This window comes from Poeciliopsis prolifica, unplaced genomic scaffold (genome assembly GCF_027474105.1).
Source record: "Poeciliopsis prolifica strain line A6 unplaced genomic scaffold, Auburn_PproV2 SCAFFOLD027, whole genome shotgun sequence".
Classification (NCBI taxonomy): domain Eukaryota; kingdom Metazoa; phylum Chordata; class Actinopteri; order Cyprinodontiformes; family Poeciliidae; genus Poeciliopsis; species Poeciliopsis prolifica.
Window position 1 is genome coordinate 5,149,645 of NW_026562402.1, and position 17,403 is coordinate 5,167,047.

The 17,403-nt window shown below is 40.1% G+C and overlaps 1 protein-coding gene across 4 annotated transcripts; it reads left to right on the forward strand.

Annotated features, from left to right (window-relative positions):
- Positions 1-8: 8 nt before the first annotated feature.
- Positions 9-17,113, forward strand: atp13a2 (ATPase cation transporting 13A2). 4 transcript variants are annotated; one of them, XM_055048510.1, is made up of 29 exons: positions 9-121; positions 5,712-5,788; positions 6,146-6,313; positions 6,821-6,879; positions 6,978-7,041; positions 7,147-7,226; positions 7,442-7,519; positions 7,600-7,669; positions 8,567-8,701; positions 8,798-8,864; positions 9,340-9,471; positions 9,597-9,758; positions 10,813-10,923; positions 11,000-11,046; positions 11,119-11,307; positions 11,424-11,630; positions 12,072-12,182; positions 12,846-13,002; positions 13,081-13,192; positions 13,271-13,395; positions 13,849-14,027; positions 14,180-14,272; positions 14,361-14,440; positions 14,681-14,833; positions 14,973-15,069; positions 15,484-15,707; positions 15,856-16,007; positions 16,106-16,278; positions 16,820-17,113. In XM_055048510.1, the coding sequence occupies exons 1-29, from the start codon at positions 109-111 to the stop codon at positions 16,985-16,987; spliced, it is 3,483 nt and encodes a 1,160-aa protein (XP_054904485.1). In that variant the 5' UTR covers positions 9-108; the 3' UTR covers positions 16,988-17,113. The 4 variants fall into 4 exon arrangements, with proteins under 4 accessions (XP_054904485.1, XP_054904487.1, XP_054904486.1 ...); XM_055048512.1 differs by lacking the exon at positions 9-121 and adding an exon at positions 2,467-2,919; XM_055048511.1 differs by lacking the exon at positions 9-121 and adding an exon at positions 3,213-3,332.
- The last annotated feature ends 290 nt before the right edge of the window (positions 17,114-17,403 follow it).

Sequence of the window (17,403 nt, forward strand, 5' to 3'; positions counted from 1 at the left end):
GTAAAGAATGCAACCGAGTCTTCAGATACGCGTTTTGAAACGGAGCGGCCTTTCCCGTTAGAGGACAGTTTTCAGGAAACATGTCGAGGTTCTGACGGTGACCACAGGATGTACCAGCAGGGTAAATGTTTCTGTCTGATATTTAGCTCCTCAGAGGAACTGATATAATGTGACTGCTGGCCGCTAGCTTGAGGCAGAGCAGCCTGGGCTCCTACTGCAGTGTGTTTACAACTTATCTGCTGCTGGCTTTGTCTGATTTAAGAAGGAAAACAAACAAACATAACAACAGTTTTGGTTCAGTAAAGTAAAACATTCATCTACCACTGCAGAAATATGGTTATATTGAGTAAATATTGTGTAATTCAGATCTGAAATATGTTATTAAACATATGTTTAATAATATTTGTTATTAAACACATATGTCAACATATGTTATTAAACACACAATTAACAAAGCAGTGGTCCATAATGTTGAAGCACACAGTATGTGTTTTAATAACAACATATGTTATTAACGCATGTTAACAACTCATTAAGTTTTAACATAACTTATTAAGTATGTTATTATGTTATGACTGTCTTGTGTCTGTCTCATCATTTGGTAAGGTGTATTTCCCATGTTTATGTTGTTACTAAACATGGGAATTTTATTCACTATTAGTCAAAGGTGCACAGAGTGACTTAAAGGTTCAAGTGTGTAACAAATAGTGACATCTAGTGGTTAGATTAGAAATAGAAAATAACCTATGCTTCATTTACTTCTTATTGCTGCATCAAGCTGAAGCCACTTTTTGCTCCAAATTTTATTTTGGTGATTTTCAGATTGACCTTTTTGGGTACAAAAAGTTTCCTTCCGCTCTGTGATGTTTCCAGTTTGTATCAACTGGTAAGATGCACATGCACTCTATGCTCCTCGTTGCCCCTTGATCAGTGTTACGCTACACCAGTGCTTCTCAAATAGTGGGGCGGGCCCCCTTTGGGGGGCGCGGTGCGATACCTGGGGGTGCGTGTGATCCTGGGGAACAGGCTTTTTTTTGGCCGTACTAGTATAAAGTGTAATTGCGCACAGTAGGCGGCAGTGGCGCTCTCATTGTTACTTCTGTCACGTTTGCGACAGTGCAACATTTCATGACTTACAAGACAACAGGTTTGCCTTGGTTAGCAGTGTTAAGTCAACAAAAAGCTCCGACTGCGTTCTGTCTATGGCCTCCGTTATTCAACAACCCCCAACATGAAAAAGTTTTTCACAGGGATGAAAAGAAAAGCGGAGAGAGACAAAGATAATGAGACAACAGAAAGTCAACCGAAAGCTAGGAAGAGGAAATACGACGAAGCGTATTTAGCGCTTGGCTTCACTGTGACTACAGTTGGAGAAGAGGAAAGACCGGTGTGTTTGCTGTGTCTAAAAATGCTCGCAGCGGACAGCATGAAGCCAAATAAATTAGCGCGTCACTTAAATACGTTACATCCCAATCACGCCAAAAAGCCGCTAGAGTTTTTTCAGCAAAAAAAATGTTAATAAGGAAAAAATGTTATGCAGAGATGGATAGTCACGGTGGTGAGTGGGGGGCGCGAATAGTTTTCTTCTTGCTAGGGGGGCGTAACGGAAAATAATTGAGAAGCACTGCTCTACACCCAGCTGAGTCTGTTGTGAATGCTCAGGTTAGTTAGCATGACCACCAATTATGGAGGATAAACGGTTTTTCTGTAATGATAAGCTGTTTCTCTGCCATTAGCATATTTAGCAGGGAGTACATGAAGTTGATTAACATCAACCCTCCTCCTGGCTCTGATTGGTTGTTTTTGATCGGCAGCAGCAACAGTAGCTCAAAGAGGAGGTGGAAGAGATCAATCTTTTCACAGATTATCTGTCATATAATCACAACATAGTGACAGTTTTAATATATATATTTTCAATAAAAGTTATATGCTGCAGTTTCATATCTGCTTTACAGTCTTTGCTTAACAATTCAGAGGCATATTATAGACAGCCTCTAAATACACTTCAACCACTTATATGATTTAAAATATTTTTTAATATTCTACTTATTTTCCATCTTAAAAAGATTTTTTTTATCACCTAAAAAATAAAAATAGGATGTATTAAAGACCAAACTATTACCAAATTGCACCAACTCATCAAGCTGTTTTTTTCACTACCCATTTGCTCAGTTTCAAGATTTCAAGAATTAGAACCTATTTTCATCCACATATCAGAAACCTTTGTTTCTTTGCTCTCCACCAATGTGTAAATGTGGAGAAATCAGAATTTAAAATCAGCTTCCTTAAAATTAATCCAAAATGCTGTGGCTGTTGAGTTGAGCTGTTCTGGGACTGAGGTTTTTTTTTTTTTTTTTTTTTTTTTTTTGCTTTCTCAGCTCAGATGACTGTCTTGTGTCTGTCTCATCATTTGGTAAGGTGTATTTCCCATTTTTTAAAAAAAACTGCTGAAAGTTCAGTCTACGGCAATGGTGATCTTGTTTAAGAAGGAAACTGAAAGTCTGTGTTCATTGAATAGCATAAGCCTATAATGTCATATTTAGAACCTCTGTCCCTTCAGATGTGGGTGGATCTGAATTGTGTTGCTGATTTATCTCTGGGAGGTAGGTGGGGTTAAAACCTTGTGTGTTGTCATTCTACAAATACTGTGTGACTGATAACTCTGCAAATTTCTTTGTGGAGACTGAGAGAACATGTGATCGGTTTTCTTTTTCTTTTCTTTTTTATTTTTTTTTTTGCTCAAAAAATCTGCCTTGATAAACTGTGAGATCATTTCTGGTATTTGCATAAAATAGATAACTCAGAACCATTTTTAATCTTTTATTTCATTTTATTTATTTATTTAATTTTTGGACGTGTGCGTGTTTTCCCGTGCCAAACATAAGAGGAGTTAAGGAACAAGACACAAGCACTTTTGAGGTAAACTCTTATTATAAGGACAGTGTTTCCAAGGACTACCATGTTTCTGATGTAATAGAAACTATAATTAAACAGCATATTACTGTTTATTACTCTATTGTCTCGACACCTTCTAGTGACGTGTAGTTTCTGTTGACATTATGACAAAAAGTGCACAAATGAATGCATTATTATTATTATTTTGTTGTTGTTGTTAAATCTCGTTATCATGTACGTCCACCGTGATTTCCTCTGGTTCTTGTATCGGGGGAAAGGCAGGACTCAGATATTTGCTCCCAAGCCGGTTGAACGAGTGAGTTTCAGTGTTGAAGTCAGGAACTGCAGCAGCTGAACGGCAATAGGCTAATAATAATAATAATAATGATAATGTAGCTTTCAGAAGAGGAAGGGTCTGCGTTAGCCTCGTTTTGACGGTAAGTTGTTTACTGTCCTTCCTAAAGGAGTTTGTTTCCATATTTGGTTTTTTTTTAACAGTAGTTTGAGGCGGAAGTAAAGCGTCTCGTGCTTATTTATTGCGTCTCTACCTCATGAAGCATTGCGTCAGTAAGCGTTTTTAGGAAAGCTGTGTACTTTAAGCAGCGTCATCTCTCTTTTTTGTTTTTGTTTTTTAATTTTAAATGTCTTTTGTATCCCGAAAGTCGAGAGTTTGTCTCTGCGGTGCGTTTACTGACCCCGGGCAAGTTCCCGGCGACCCGGTTCTCTGTTTGAGGTCTGTTCACGTCACCTCATTCAAATAAAAGATGAAACATCTTCAATTGCCAGTTTAGCATTTCTGACTCAAGTTAATGATAATGAAGTGAAGGAGACTTATTTTATTGCGTATCAAACACACACTCGCTGGCCACTTTATTGGGTACCTGCTTTTCAACGCAATAGTGAACCAGTAACAACTCGGTGGTGAAACACCCTGCACAAGTTTAAAAGGAGCATCAAAAATGTAAAAGGAAGGGATTTAGGTGACTGACCATAGCTTTGGTGCCAGATGGGATATTGTGAGGGTATCAGACACTGTTGATCTGCTGGGATTGAATGCACAACAATCTTTTAGGTTTGCAAAGAATGATCAGAATAGAAAAATGGTGGTGTTTATATAAGTTATATAGTGCTGGAGACTTTATTTGTGAAAAGGGTGGCACTTCTGTGTGCAGCTATAGTTAAACAAATAATGCCGGCAGAATGTGACACCAGTTGAAAAAGTTCAAACTTTTAGCCCTCAGGATGTTGCAGAAAAGGAGGAACTGATCCCATAAAAATGCCAGCTGGCACAAACGGAGAACCATCAGATGCCTTTTAATAAGCAGTAGCCTATTACATTTCAGTATTGGTGCTTTGTGCTGCCTTTGTGCTTTTTCAGCACAAAGGCACAAAGATTCAGGGTTCAGATCATATATCCCAGCGTTCTCAGTCTCTCAGACAGTCAGTAAGCTCTGAGTTGTATCAACTCTGACATGAGTTTGACGTTGGTTCATCAGCTGCTGGGAGATACTGAGGTTGGGGCCACAACAATCATGGTAGCCAGGGATCCGTCCATGGCTGCTCTTCATATATTTTGACAATTATTGCTTTGATCTGTTTCTTTTTCAAGCTGATTACACATTCAGTGTGTAGTCAACAAGTCTGACTAAGTCAGTCAAACACAAATCATAAAAAGCAACCATGCAATGTCCGTGTGCTTGTTCACAAGCTGACAGATGTTCAGTGTTAGTTTTCTTATTCTTTGCATGCATATTACAAAGTTCAGTTTTGGTCCTACCTGGTCTGCTGAATGTTTACTGTGTTTTTTCCACATTTCATGTGGTAAAAAATATAGACAAAATAATAATTGATTAATTCTTTCAACTTAGTTGTAAAAATAAATGAACTTAATCCAGTCTTGCATGTTCAAAATGGTCAAAAGTTTAAAAAAAAAGTTTTCCGTCGTCAATGGATATTTGACAAACAAAGAAATCTCTTGCCCAGACCCCTTGATCGAAACTAGATTGATAGACTTTATGATTTACGAGAATCCAATATGAATAGCCACTACTATTCAGTAAAAATACAGATCTTCTTGCTACACACAGTTTATAACTAATTATAAAGGTTAGGATATTATTTTGTTACCTAAACCTACTTCATAGTGTATGTTCATTTCTGTTCTGTGACAAACCACACGCCCATGTTCTGTATTGGATCATTAGGGATTTTTTTCTTGACTTTGTGTGAAGATTACAAGCGACTCTGTTTAGACAACTACTTTACAGATGACAGCTGCAAAGTAGGATTGTTGGCATTTGGTGTAGAACACCTCATCTCTCATATTCACTTCCATAGGACAAAGAAAATGGGACAAAAATGGAAAAGAAATCACATCTGTAGAAGCAAAATAAATAAATAAAAGTTAGAGAAGTTATACAAAAAAAAATTCCTATTGAGTACCTTTTGCTATCAAATTATTGATTGGTTAATTAAGTCCAGCAGAATCGGCTGAGCTTCACATGTTGATCTTCAATGTACGTTCTGAGCTGCAGATGCATCATTTGCTGCAAATAATCAAGTGTGCACTAAAGCTATTTTATTATTGCATTATATGCAATAAAATATTTGTTTTCTTATTTAAAAAAGCAACATAATTATTTGTTTGCATCTTTTAAAGTATTTCTAATGTTGCATGTCAAATCTGCAGAATGTGCCAATTTCTTTTTAATCCAAATAATAAATTAATCGTCCGACAGATGAATCAGTAATAAAATACTGAACCCTGACAGCTTGTACATGCTGTGACGGACGTTTCGTCATGTCCTGTCCCACAGGTAGAGTCGGGGATCCGCAGAGCGGACTCCCTTCATCCGATCCACCAGACTCCTTTCTCCGCCCTGACTCGCTCATGGTAAGATAAACTGCTTAATTTCTGCTAAACTAACCTTAACAGAGTAGATTTTGAAAACATTTTCTTTTGCACTTATTTTTTATTATAATCAGCTGAACCAGCCACTGCCAGGTTGTTATGATTTTTATTTGTATTTTTTTGATCTTGCAACTTACAAAGAATAGCTAAAAGTGCATCGTCATTGTTAGTTGACATTGTTGCAGATCTGGATTTAATTCTGGCTGTCGTAAAATATGTCTCTCTGTCTTGTCTTGTGATGTTGTTTCTGATCATTTTAACAGGAATTGTAGTCATTATCGCCTGTGAGTGAACTTGATCATGTGCTCTTGAACAGACTCTTTGACTCTTCTCCCTCAGGACGTTCAGGGGTACAAGTGGGTGCGCTGGCGGGTGTGGTTGTGTCGTCTGGCGGCCCTGCTGACCTTGGGTCTCCTTCTGATCGTGTTTCGCTGGCGGCCGCGGCTCGCCGTCCTCGCACGCTGCCGGTCCTGCCCTCTGGCTTTGGCAGATGTTCTGCTGCTAAGAGTGAGGAAATGAAGTCAATGTGTGCAATTTAATCTAACGTTATGGCTGTTGTGTAGAGTTCCAAATGTATTCATTCTGGTTGAATCTTTTTTCATATCACAGCCATGTTTGTGGTTGGAAAGCATCCCCTTGTGTTTTCTTGCATTTCTCTTTATCCTTCTCACTCTCCTCTATTCTTATCTCCCTTTATCCCTTTTAACCTTTTGCCTCACTTCTCTTTTTTTTCTTCTTTTGACATATGCACACACACTCACACAAACGTCACATAAGATATCAATAAGATTTGCTGGAGTTTGAGGTTGTAAAAATGAGAAATAAACCTGAGAAATATCAAAAAGTATAAATACTTTTGTACAATTTGTACTCTGACGTAACACCTGTTCGAGTTTCCCAATGCCCTTGGTTAATCTGATCATTTTTATACTAAATGAAGAAGTTATGTCTGCCAGATTTGCTAAAAAAAAAATAAAAAAATCTCTGATTTATTAATGTGCTATTTTCCGTCAGGACAGTTTTGGCCAGCAGCATGTTGTGGAGGTGCTCATGGAGGAGATGGAGGCGGGCAGGTAAGCAGCTGTGTGCTTCTCCATCTTTCAACTTTCTGCTGGAAGGACAGTAAGGAAACCTGCAGATGAATCAGTAATGAATCAGTTGTTCCCTCCAGTTTGGATCTGCTGGGGCAGCTGGAGGAGGATTGGAGAGATACGGTTCAGCTTCACAGGGAGGAGGTAATCTTTGTTGTTATTATTCTGTTGAAATTATTTATTTTCTATGAAATGATGTCCAGATTAAGATTATTCCCAGGTTTTACAGTGGCTTTTGCTGCGTTTCAGAAAACGCTGCTGCGCTACTATCTCCATGAAGGACTTCGTTACGTCTGGTTGGACAGGAAGGGAGCTTTCTGTCGTGTTAGGTATTGAAAATGAAAACTGCTCAATCATATAAAGCGTTTTCTGAACGCTGTTGTAAGTGTTACGTACACACAAGCACTATATATTCTCACTGCATCTCAACAGCGTGTTTGACCAGAAAAGAGATAAAACCGAAACACGCGCATTTCTACTTTAGGAAGAATATTTTGAGTAGGATGTGTCCTCCTTTGTAAAACATTTTGTCTCCTGTCTGCAGTGTCCTCAATGAGGACTGGACTTGCAAAGGCTTGTATGGCTTCCAAAACGGGTTGAGTCCTCAAGAGCAGAGCTGGAGGTAGAACGAGATGCTCAGTTGGAGATGTTTTAAACGCCGAAGGAATTTCTGGTTGATTTTATTTGTGTGTTTTCTTTCAGGAGAAGCATGTTTGGAGCCAACCTTATTGATGTGCCTGTAAAGTCTTACGTGAGGCTACTGTTTGAGGAAGTGAGTTGGGAGAATGAAATCACAATCAATTTTACACACATGAGCATAATTTCTAAATGGGGGAAAAAATACTATGAACTTTATTAATGTATTTAGAGCCAGTAACTTTAGTAATTTAAGTAATTAAAGTAAGGCTTTAAAATGTCTTAAATTCATTTTTTTTTTAAATTGTTGTGGCTATGTCGGTCAGAGATGCAATAAGTTTATTGCAGGCGTGCAAATGATCTAATCGTCTGACTGTTGATTGCAGCAATTCACATTATCAGCAGAAAGAGAGGGTCCCAAAACCAAATATCACTCAGGGCCCCAGGGAGGCTTGGGCTGTTCCTGACGATGCTACATAACAATCTCGAGCTCCTTTCAGTAAATACAGTCTGGTATTTAACAAAAATAGATACCAATGATTGAAAGCAAAGCTGTAGCAGGTGGTGTTCTCACTTCTTCTTGTTGAGAAGAAGAAGTGAGTACTACTAAATGTGGTATTGTTTTGTAGTAAGTTGGTACATCAGTAAAAAGTAATCATTGGCCAGTATTAATTTCTTGTAGTATGATAATAAGGACAAATACAATGATCTGGCAGCACTTGCACAATAGCATTGCATAAAATTGTATATTATGACCAGCAGTGTGTGCATATAAACATTAAAATGGCTGTATTGAATCTGCATCTGGAAGTCCAGTCCGTGTAAAGCTAAAACACTAAAAATGCTTTTCTCTGCCCTGAAGAAAATTGTTTTTCAGATAAACTTAATTTTGGGGAACAAAAAGAATAGTATTATTCAACTTCAATTTTTGGAAATTGAATTTGGATAAGGAACAATTTAAAATAAAAATCCTGTTTTGTTTTTAGTCAATATTTCAAAATCTAATTTCTTTTCTCTGTTTTTGCTCCTACAGGTCCTCAACCCTTTTTACATATTTCAGGTGTTCAGCATCACCCTGTGGAGCATTGATGAGTACTACTACTATGCTTTATGCATATTTATTATCTCAGTAATCTCCATCAGTATCTCGCTGTATGAAATTCGAAAGGTGAGCCTTCAGTGGGGAACATTCATTCAATTTGATGTTTTACTCTGATTACTAAATACAACTTTTTCTTTTTTTTTTTTTTTTTTTGCTCCACAGCAAAGTATTACTCTTCGCAACATGGCTCGGTTTATTACAAATGTCACAATACGCAGAGACTCGGGAGGCAAGTCCTTACTTCCTTTTCTAAGATAATGGATGCAGGGTTTTTTTGTGGAATACAACAATGCTGTGTCTGCTTATAATGTGACTCGTAAACTAAAATATATCATTTTATGAATCAATGCTTTGTGAAAAGTTTTATGGATTCATGTTTGTGTCTCAAATAAAAAATTCTAACAATGAACAATAAAAGAAGCAAATGGAGGCCATTGAAAGGGAGCGTTAGGATTTATGCAAAGTGGCTATTATAGGTCTGCAAATTTAAGCAAAACTGGCTTCACAAGTTTTTTTGGGGGGGTCAAGATCAGCTTGTTTTTATCACCGTCACTGCCTTTTTAGGTTTTCTGATGAGCAACATTGTTTTCACACAGTAAAACCTTATAATAGTAGCATAAAAGGGCCACAATTGTCCCTGAGATGCTTGTTTCCCCTCATGATTTAATTAATAACATCAACATTGTGGTTTTCTGTTCTCTCAGAGGAAGACTGTGTGAGCTCTGAGGAGCTGGTCCCCGGTGACTGTCTGATCATCCCTCAGGAAGGCCTGGTGCTGCCCTGTGACGCCGCCCTGCTGGCCGGGGAGTGTCTGGTCAACGAGAGCATGCTCACAGGTAACCAGTCACGAAAACCTATTAGATGTATTGTTTCTACTTGAAGAAAGGTGTAGTATAGTTGATGACGATAGTATGTAAGGGTACCTTGTAAAAAATTGTCTGTGAAACATTGTTGTTTTCAGGGGAAAGTGTTCCAGTGCTGAAAACGCCCCTCCCAGCTGCAGACCGGACCTACAGCTCAGAAACTGAGCGCAGACACACTATTTTCTGCGGCACCCACATCATTCAGGCCAAAGGGGGACGGCCAGGAGGAAGCGGCGCTGTTGCTGTGGTCACAAGCACCGGTTGGTAGAAAGTTAAAGGGATAGTTCAGAAATTTTGGTTCCAGCTTAATTTCTTGACAACTTTTGCTTTTTATGGATCCAGAGCAGTTGGCTCTTGAGCGTGATGCTAATAGCTAGCGTAAAAAAGACCAAGACCAAGCCAGACTTCCACTGGCTTAAAACAGCTCTCGTCTCAGAAACATCACAACGGTTTATTCAAAGGTCATAAGGTTTTTAAACCGTTGTTACATAATAAGGAAGTTATTCTATATTTACAGCAGAAATGGAGGCAAGTGGAAGTGTGCCATCAATGATTTGGGAAACCTTCCCCTCTAGAACTAATTTATCTGGATTTAAACTAGGGGGGGCATTCACAGTAGCCCAGTTAAGTCTGCTTTAATCAAACTCTTGTTTGTTTGCCTAAAAAGTTTTGTTTGTTTGGGGAGGTGTGAATGCACAATCAAACTCTGATGTGAGCCAAATTAGCAAACTCTGATCCAACTAAAAAACTAGGTTTCACTTTGGTTGAAGTGAACTCTGGTGCAGTACAAATGCATATGTGGATGCAAGTGGACCAGAGACTGCTCCAGAAACAGGAAGTGGCTCATTCTGGGTAAATGTAACCCAGAATGAGCCACATAGCCACAGGCTAAGGGAACCCCACCACCTGTTCCCCACAGGCAAAAAATAAAAAACCAGGTTGGTCAAAGGGTTTGGTTCTTTTGACAGTGCAGTGTGAAAGTGAACCACAGCAGCTGAAAATATAACAAATATGTTGGAACCTTGTCTACTGAGCTGTCTGATTGATTACTGCTCCAAACAATGCTGCTCTGATATTATATGATTAAAATCTTTTAACTGAACCCTGGTTGCAAAAATCCTGAATTATCTGTTCACTAGGATGCAGATGTAGATGTTGTGCTGTCAATATTTATCTTTTTTTTTAAATACATATATGCATCGCTTATTTTTTGGCACCAAAGTTACAGATGTTGCATAAACCTAAAAAAAAAGCAACTTTTTTGTCATTGCTTTCCAAATCAGACTGTTTCTGCTCTTTGTGTTTCTGTTGCAGGGTTTTTCACAGCCAAGGGGAACCTGGTCAGCTCTATTTTATACCCTCAGCCTATCAACTTCCGCTTCTACAAAGATGCCATGAAGTTCCTGCTCATTCTCGCTGTGATTGGTAAGCCATATCCGGGACTTCACTAACTCACTAACTCTGATTCCATTTTTCTAATGTTTTCCTACATTTTCTTCAGCTTTCATCGGTACCATTTACATATTTGTGATCCTCTTCAGGACCAATGTAAGTGCTCCACGTGTTTTCTGGCCTGGCAGTAAATGTGTGGAGGGTTAACACTGCTAGCTGTGTGTCCAGGTGACCTGGCTGCAGTTAATTATCAGAAGCCTGGATGTTGTGACCATCGCGGTGCCTCCCGCCCTGCCTGCCGCCATCACCACAGGAACTATTTACGCCCAGAGCAGGCTAAAGAAGCGGGGCATCTTCTGCATCAGCCCTCCACGAATCAACATCTGCGGCAAGGTGTCTGTGTTCTGCTTCGATAAGGTGAGGCTGGAAGCGAATGCCTGCTCGTTTATGGGGACTAAACTCATGCCGATGAGTTTAGTCATCGGCATGATACAGGTTCGGCCTTTCACTTGAAGTAAATGCGTTGTCCACAGACTGGAACGCTGACAGAGGAGGGCCTGGATGTGTGGGGGGTGTTGGAAAGTGGACCTGCGGGCTTCTCAGAACTGGTCCCTGACCCCACACTACTGCCACCAGGGGACATGAGGGCTGCACTGGCCTGTTGTCACACGGTTACTCTACTGCAGGGTGAGCCCCTTGGAGACCCCTTGGAGCTCAAAATGGTGGAGTCTACTGGCTGGGTATGATACCATAGACCTTATGATCTCTATTCAGGGTTGAAATCATTGGTAATGCTTGAATTTCAATGAGGTGTTTTTAAGGTTTGGAATGCTTTACATTCTAATATCATAGTACAACAATTAATTATGAAAAAAGCAATACATAATTTACTTTCTGAAATGCTGTCATAAGGAAAATACGTATCAGACATATTGATCAATCAGATATGAAAATCAAAGTTATCTTTAAACAGGTGTAGGTTTTAGCCTTGATTTCAAGAAACTCAGTGTTTCAGCAGTATTGCAGTTTTCTGGAAGTTTGTTCCAGATTTGTGATGCATAGAAGTTGAAGTGCTTGATTTCTGTATCAAGTCATTGAAATCTAATGTTTGATTAAAAGCCTAAATTTGAAATAAATAAATAAATGCATCAGTGTGTATTTTTGTTTTCCTGACTCCTCAGAGTCTCCAAGAGCCAGAGGGAGACAGAGATGCTGCTCACTCTACTTTTGGAGGTCACAAAGTTTTGGCTGTCATGAGACCTCCAACTCAAAGGCCTCAAGCTCAGGGAACAGTAAGCATCTCCGTATTGTTGTCAAAATAGCCAATTTTATTCTTAAAACATACGACCAATTTTCACCTTCATTTGGATCTCATTTGTGCAAGAGAGACTTTCTCATTCAACTGCTGTCACATGTTAATGATTTATGCAAACTGATACAGATGTGGCTCAGAGTCACATCACTGTGTGGCTTCATAACAAGCCACGTGTGAAATTTATTGACCCAGCTTCTCATCTCTAAAATAAACTAGATAGTGTTTATTTCTGACAACACACCCAGTCTGGTAACAGCAGGATCTCTGCAGCGTTCAGGAACTATGGGAATTATCAACTGGCTTCATCGCCTCAAGGATCGCCATAAATAAAAGCTAAAAGCAGGAAGCAAAATGTCAACATGGATCACATGATTCTAGAAACATCTTATAAAAAACTTAGTGTGGAGGAATGACAATATTTATTTCCTATCCTATTTGTTTCTCTTTTTAAGCTGTTGTGTTGAAAAGTCTTAGTCTGTTTCAGTTATAAGGTCTTCCCCTTCTTGTTCTATGAAGAGTGAAGAGTATCAAATTGAATGTTTTAAATGGCAAATAAAAGCAAGACGGTTCATCATAAAATCTAATCGCACATTTTAATAAGGTTTTAATGTTATTTTCTCATTTCCTGTTCTGCCATCAGTACTCCAGTGAGGCGGTGGCCATCGTCAAGAGGTTTCCCTTCTCCTCTGCCTTGCAGAGGATGAGTGTGGTGACGGTGGCCCATGGGGGACGCTCTGCTCTGGCTTTCCTCAAAGGTTCCCCAGAGATGGTGGCTAGCCTCTGTCGCCCTGATACAGGTTCGACACGCGTCGATCAGCTTCTGCTGCTTTTCTAATGAACTAAAGACGGAAACAAGATGATTTTGTCTTTTCCAGTCCCAGTTCAGTTCTCTGCCACGCTGCGTAACGTCTCCAGTGAAGGCCTCAGGGTTCTGGCACTCGCCTGTAAACCACTGGATGTCAACTCTGACTTATTGAACATTGAACGGTGAGAAGAACAAAATCTTATTTTTCAGATTCGGTTACGTTGCTCTATGTATGAAAGCAGCTTTGTGTGGGTCTGCAGGGAGGAAGTGGAGACAGAAATGCAGTTCCTGGGCTTGTTGATGATGAAGAACCTGGTGAAACCAGAGAGTGCAGAGGTCATCAACACCCTGACACTCGCTCACGTTCGCAGTGTTATGATCACTGGTGAGATTGTGTTCAGTTAAAAACAGTTCCTTGTTTTCAACTGAAAATGTGTTTCATTGCTCTTTAAGTACTGCCATACAAAAGTATTCATACCCCTTTAAATTTTCCAGATTTTGGGCTGGTACAACCAAAAATGTCAATATATTTGAGATTTTATGTGACAGACGAACACAAAGCGATGACAGCACTGTAAAACCCGCCTCTCTATCACCTCTCTCTGCTCTGTGCACTTCACCGACTGAAATGAATCAAAACAGATTCATGTTTGGTTCCCCTTCTCTTTGACTAATTTTGCAATCCCCTGTGTCGGTCTCACATTAAACCCTTGTACATGTCACAGTTTACGGTTGTATCACCAAAAAAATCAAATCTGAAAAAGTGGCATGAATGATACAATGCGACATTTTAGAACTGGATTGTTTTACCATGGTGTTTCTGTTCTTTGTCACACAGGGGATAATATTCTAACAGCAGTGAATGTGGCAAAGAGCTGCAGGATGGTGAGATCTGATGAGAAGGTGATTTTTGTCATCGCAACCCCCCACTCTGCTGAATCGGTGCCCAGTTTGAGGTTCAGTGTAGAAGATGGTGGGACTGCTGCTGCCCAAAGCCCCACCAACGACATTAATCAGGTAACATTCAGCAATGACATTCTATTTCATGTGTAGTGCTCCGATTTTTAATCAAACCTCATGCATGAACATTAGTACACAATAACACAATATTATGCAAACTGTATTTCCTGTTCCTGTAGTGTTTTTTTGTTTCACCATTAATCCTCCAGGGTCTGTACCAGACTGGTGTCGACTATCATTTCGCTATAAACGGGAAGTCCTTCGCCGCCCTCTGCGACCACTTCCCTGATTATCTTCCCAAGGTAATATAAATTTTATAACGCGTGCAGAAAGCTTTCCCAATAATAGTACTCATTAATCCAGGGATGACATGGCCGCACGCTTTTGCAGGTGTTGATGAAAGCAACTGTTTTTGCGCGCATGGCTCCCGACCAGAAAACCCAGCTGGTGAAGGAGCTGCAGAAACTGAAGTGAGTCCAGGCTTTCGTTTGAGCACGCACAATAAAATCTGAGTAATAAAAGGGAAAAATACAATTAAAATGGAAACGTTTTTTTGTGTAATTGTTGCACTGCTCCAATATATTGGTTGGTATAGACTTATATTGAGACTGAAAAGATTTTTTTTGTGTCGCTCAGATGAAGCTAGTTTAAACTTAGAGACGTACTGACGGCGTATCACGATGCCTGTTTCGTAATGAATTTTCCGGCAGCTATCGAGTAGGCATGTGCGGGGACGGGGCCAACGACTGCGGGGCCCTGAGAGCTGCCGACGTCGGGGTTTCCCTGTCCGAGGCCGAGGCGTCGGTCGCATCGCCTTTCACCTCGAAGACGGAAAACATCAGCTGCGTCCCGCTGCTGATCAGGTGAGGATCAAGGCGGAGCTAAAGGAAGGAGTCCGACGAGAAACGGAGGATGAGCTCTTTAAAATTGAACTAACCCCTTCGTTTGTAGCGGCAGTGGAAGATTAATCATTTTTATGTTTTCTATTTATTCATTTTGCAGAGAGGGCAGATGTTCTCTTGTTACGTCCTTCAGTCTCTTCAGGTACATGGCCCTTTACAGCCTCATCCAGTTCTGCTCTGTCCTCATCCTGAACACAGTGAGTCTCAACGAAGAAACTCCACTTTTTCAGCATAAAATCTATTATGTAATTTCAGTGAAAACTTTGATCCAGGTCTCATTTTCAAATACGATTGGCCTCATACAAGGCCAACCGTATTTTTAATATTTGACTCAGCAGCTTGTGCAGAGGTTGTAATCCTCATCATAGTTGTTCTGGGTTCAATTCCTGGTCTCGGGGCATTTCCTCCCTTTCTCTTTTGTGTCTATTTCCTGCTGAATGAAGGTCACTAGAGCCTAATAAATCTAAAAAAAAAACCAACAACAACATGGTGAATATAAGATTAAATATTGCTTGAGAATTAAGCCCTGGGCAATCCTAGATGTGACCAGGCTCAGATGTTCAAATGACATTGTGTTACAATTCAACAAGTGTGTTGCCTTTCGCCTGCAGGTGAAGACAACCATGGCTGACCTGCAGTTCCTGTTCTGTGATTTGTTCCTGGTGACCCTGCTGGCCATCGTGATGGGGAGGGGGGGTCCCAGCGAGGAGCTGCATCCCTGCAGACCCCCAGCCAGCCTGCTGGCCCTGCCCGTGTTTGGCAGCCTCTTCATTCACACCTGCACCATCGTTCTGGGCCAGCTAGCTGCGTTCTTCATCACCACCACGCAAGAATGGTTAGACATTGTTACCAATTAAAATGTGCTGGTTTTTTTTTTTCTTTTTTCGTTGAGGACAATATTGACACATTTCCAAGGAGCCAACATTTGACCCACACTTAAAGTTTGTCTTAGAAATATTGTGTTGTTTTTTTTTTTTTTTAAGGTATATTCCGCTAAATTCAACAGTATTTGGAGCAGGAAACCTGCCCAACATGGAGAACACGTCCGTGTTTGCCTTGTCGGCTTACCAGTACATCATCATGGCAGTGATAGTCACCAAGAGCTTCCCTCATAAGAAACCTCTCTATCATAATGGTGAGTCTGCAAAGAAGTTCAGGAATGATCAGACAGAGGAAGTTAATGGTTTGCTGTTCTTTCTCACCGTGGTCTGAAATGATCGCTCTTCCTTCCAGTCGTCTTCCTCTGTCTGCTGCTGATCCATGTTGCTGTGGTGACCTCCCTGGTGTTGTGTCCGGGTCCTTTCCTCATCAGAATATTCAAACTGTACGACTTCAACGACATGAACTTTAAGATGCTGCTCGTTGCCCTGGCAGCTCTCAACCTCTTGGTGTGTTTTGTGGTAGAGGTAAGTCAACACTCTGCACTGTAAAAACACACAGTCTGGTAACATTGAGATGTCCCAGTTTTTTGACAGCCTATTTGGATATTTTGATTTTATTGCAGAAAGCTATCAGTCTGGAGAAATATTTTTTTAAAAACTCTGAGCATTACATGAACACCATGTTGCAGGGAAACAGTAACTTTGGACATACGGGTGACTTGGTGAAACTATTGATGTTCATCCAAAATTGATGAAAAAGCAAAATGGAAACTAATCAGAAAGGCTTTTAAGAAGCAGAATGGGAAAACTGAAGAAAGTTCTGGTCATGTTTTGCATATAAGCTTGTAGGTTTTAGGTTTTCTCGAGGACTTTGGAAGTTTTAGTTTTTATTCTGGACTTTTTACCAGCCTTGGCATAAGATTTATAACATGTTGTCTATTGTTCATGCTTGGCAAAACCCACAAGGAAAAACCCCCCAAAAACCTGGCTGTCCCATGACCATAAAATAATTCCTAAAAACCTCAACGCTTTAATCCGTCTGAATGTTTTTTTTCTTCTTCTGCAGCTGCTGATAGATGTGGGCGTTTTGAACTGCCTCCGGTTGCTGCGAGGGAGGCGTCCGTCCAAGAAGCAGTACAAACGTCTGAAGGCTCTGCTCTCTGACTCGCCGTCATGGCCGCCACTTGATGAAACCCTCATCCCCACAAACAGCACAGTCATCTCCTTCAGCTAGCGCCCACCTGGCCAAACTCTGGACTCACAGGAGCTTTAACAACACCGGACGTTCTGATCGGCATCCCCCTCACTGACCAACAACTCATTGTTTACCTGAAAAAAATAAAAGCTATTTTTATGTATAGCTTTGTCTGGGTGTTCTAAGTGATGATAATGTTTACCAAGTTTAAGAAGGCTAGTGATCTAGCATCTTTATAAAGTAAAAGTTTTTTATTTCAGTTATTTTTTCACAGTTCCAGCCGTTTGGCTTTTCTCACTCTACCAGTAGATTTTGTCAACTAAAATTTAATGAACAATTGTACAAGTTTTTCTGAAACCAAATTAATAAAATTAACAACCAGGAAGTCCAGAGACGCACGACATACATGCTTTAAGAGGTTCTTTCAGCAATCAGTGTCTAGAAGGACTGGCAGA

Excerpts from the sequence above, each read along its gene's own strand:
- atp13a2 (XM_055048510.1), top strand. Across the intron at positions 11,631-12,071 it reads TGGTGGAGTCTACTGGCTGG|AGTCTCCAAGAGCCAGAGGG; the intron begins GTATGATACCAT and ends CTGACTCCTCAG. Across the intron at positions 16,008-16,105 it reads GAAACCTCTCTATCATAATG|TCGTCTTCCTCTGTCTGCTG; the intron begins GTGAGTCTGCAA and ends TCTTCCTTCCAG.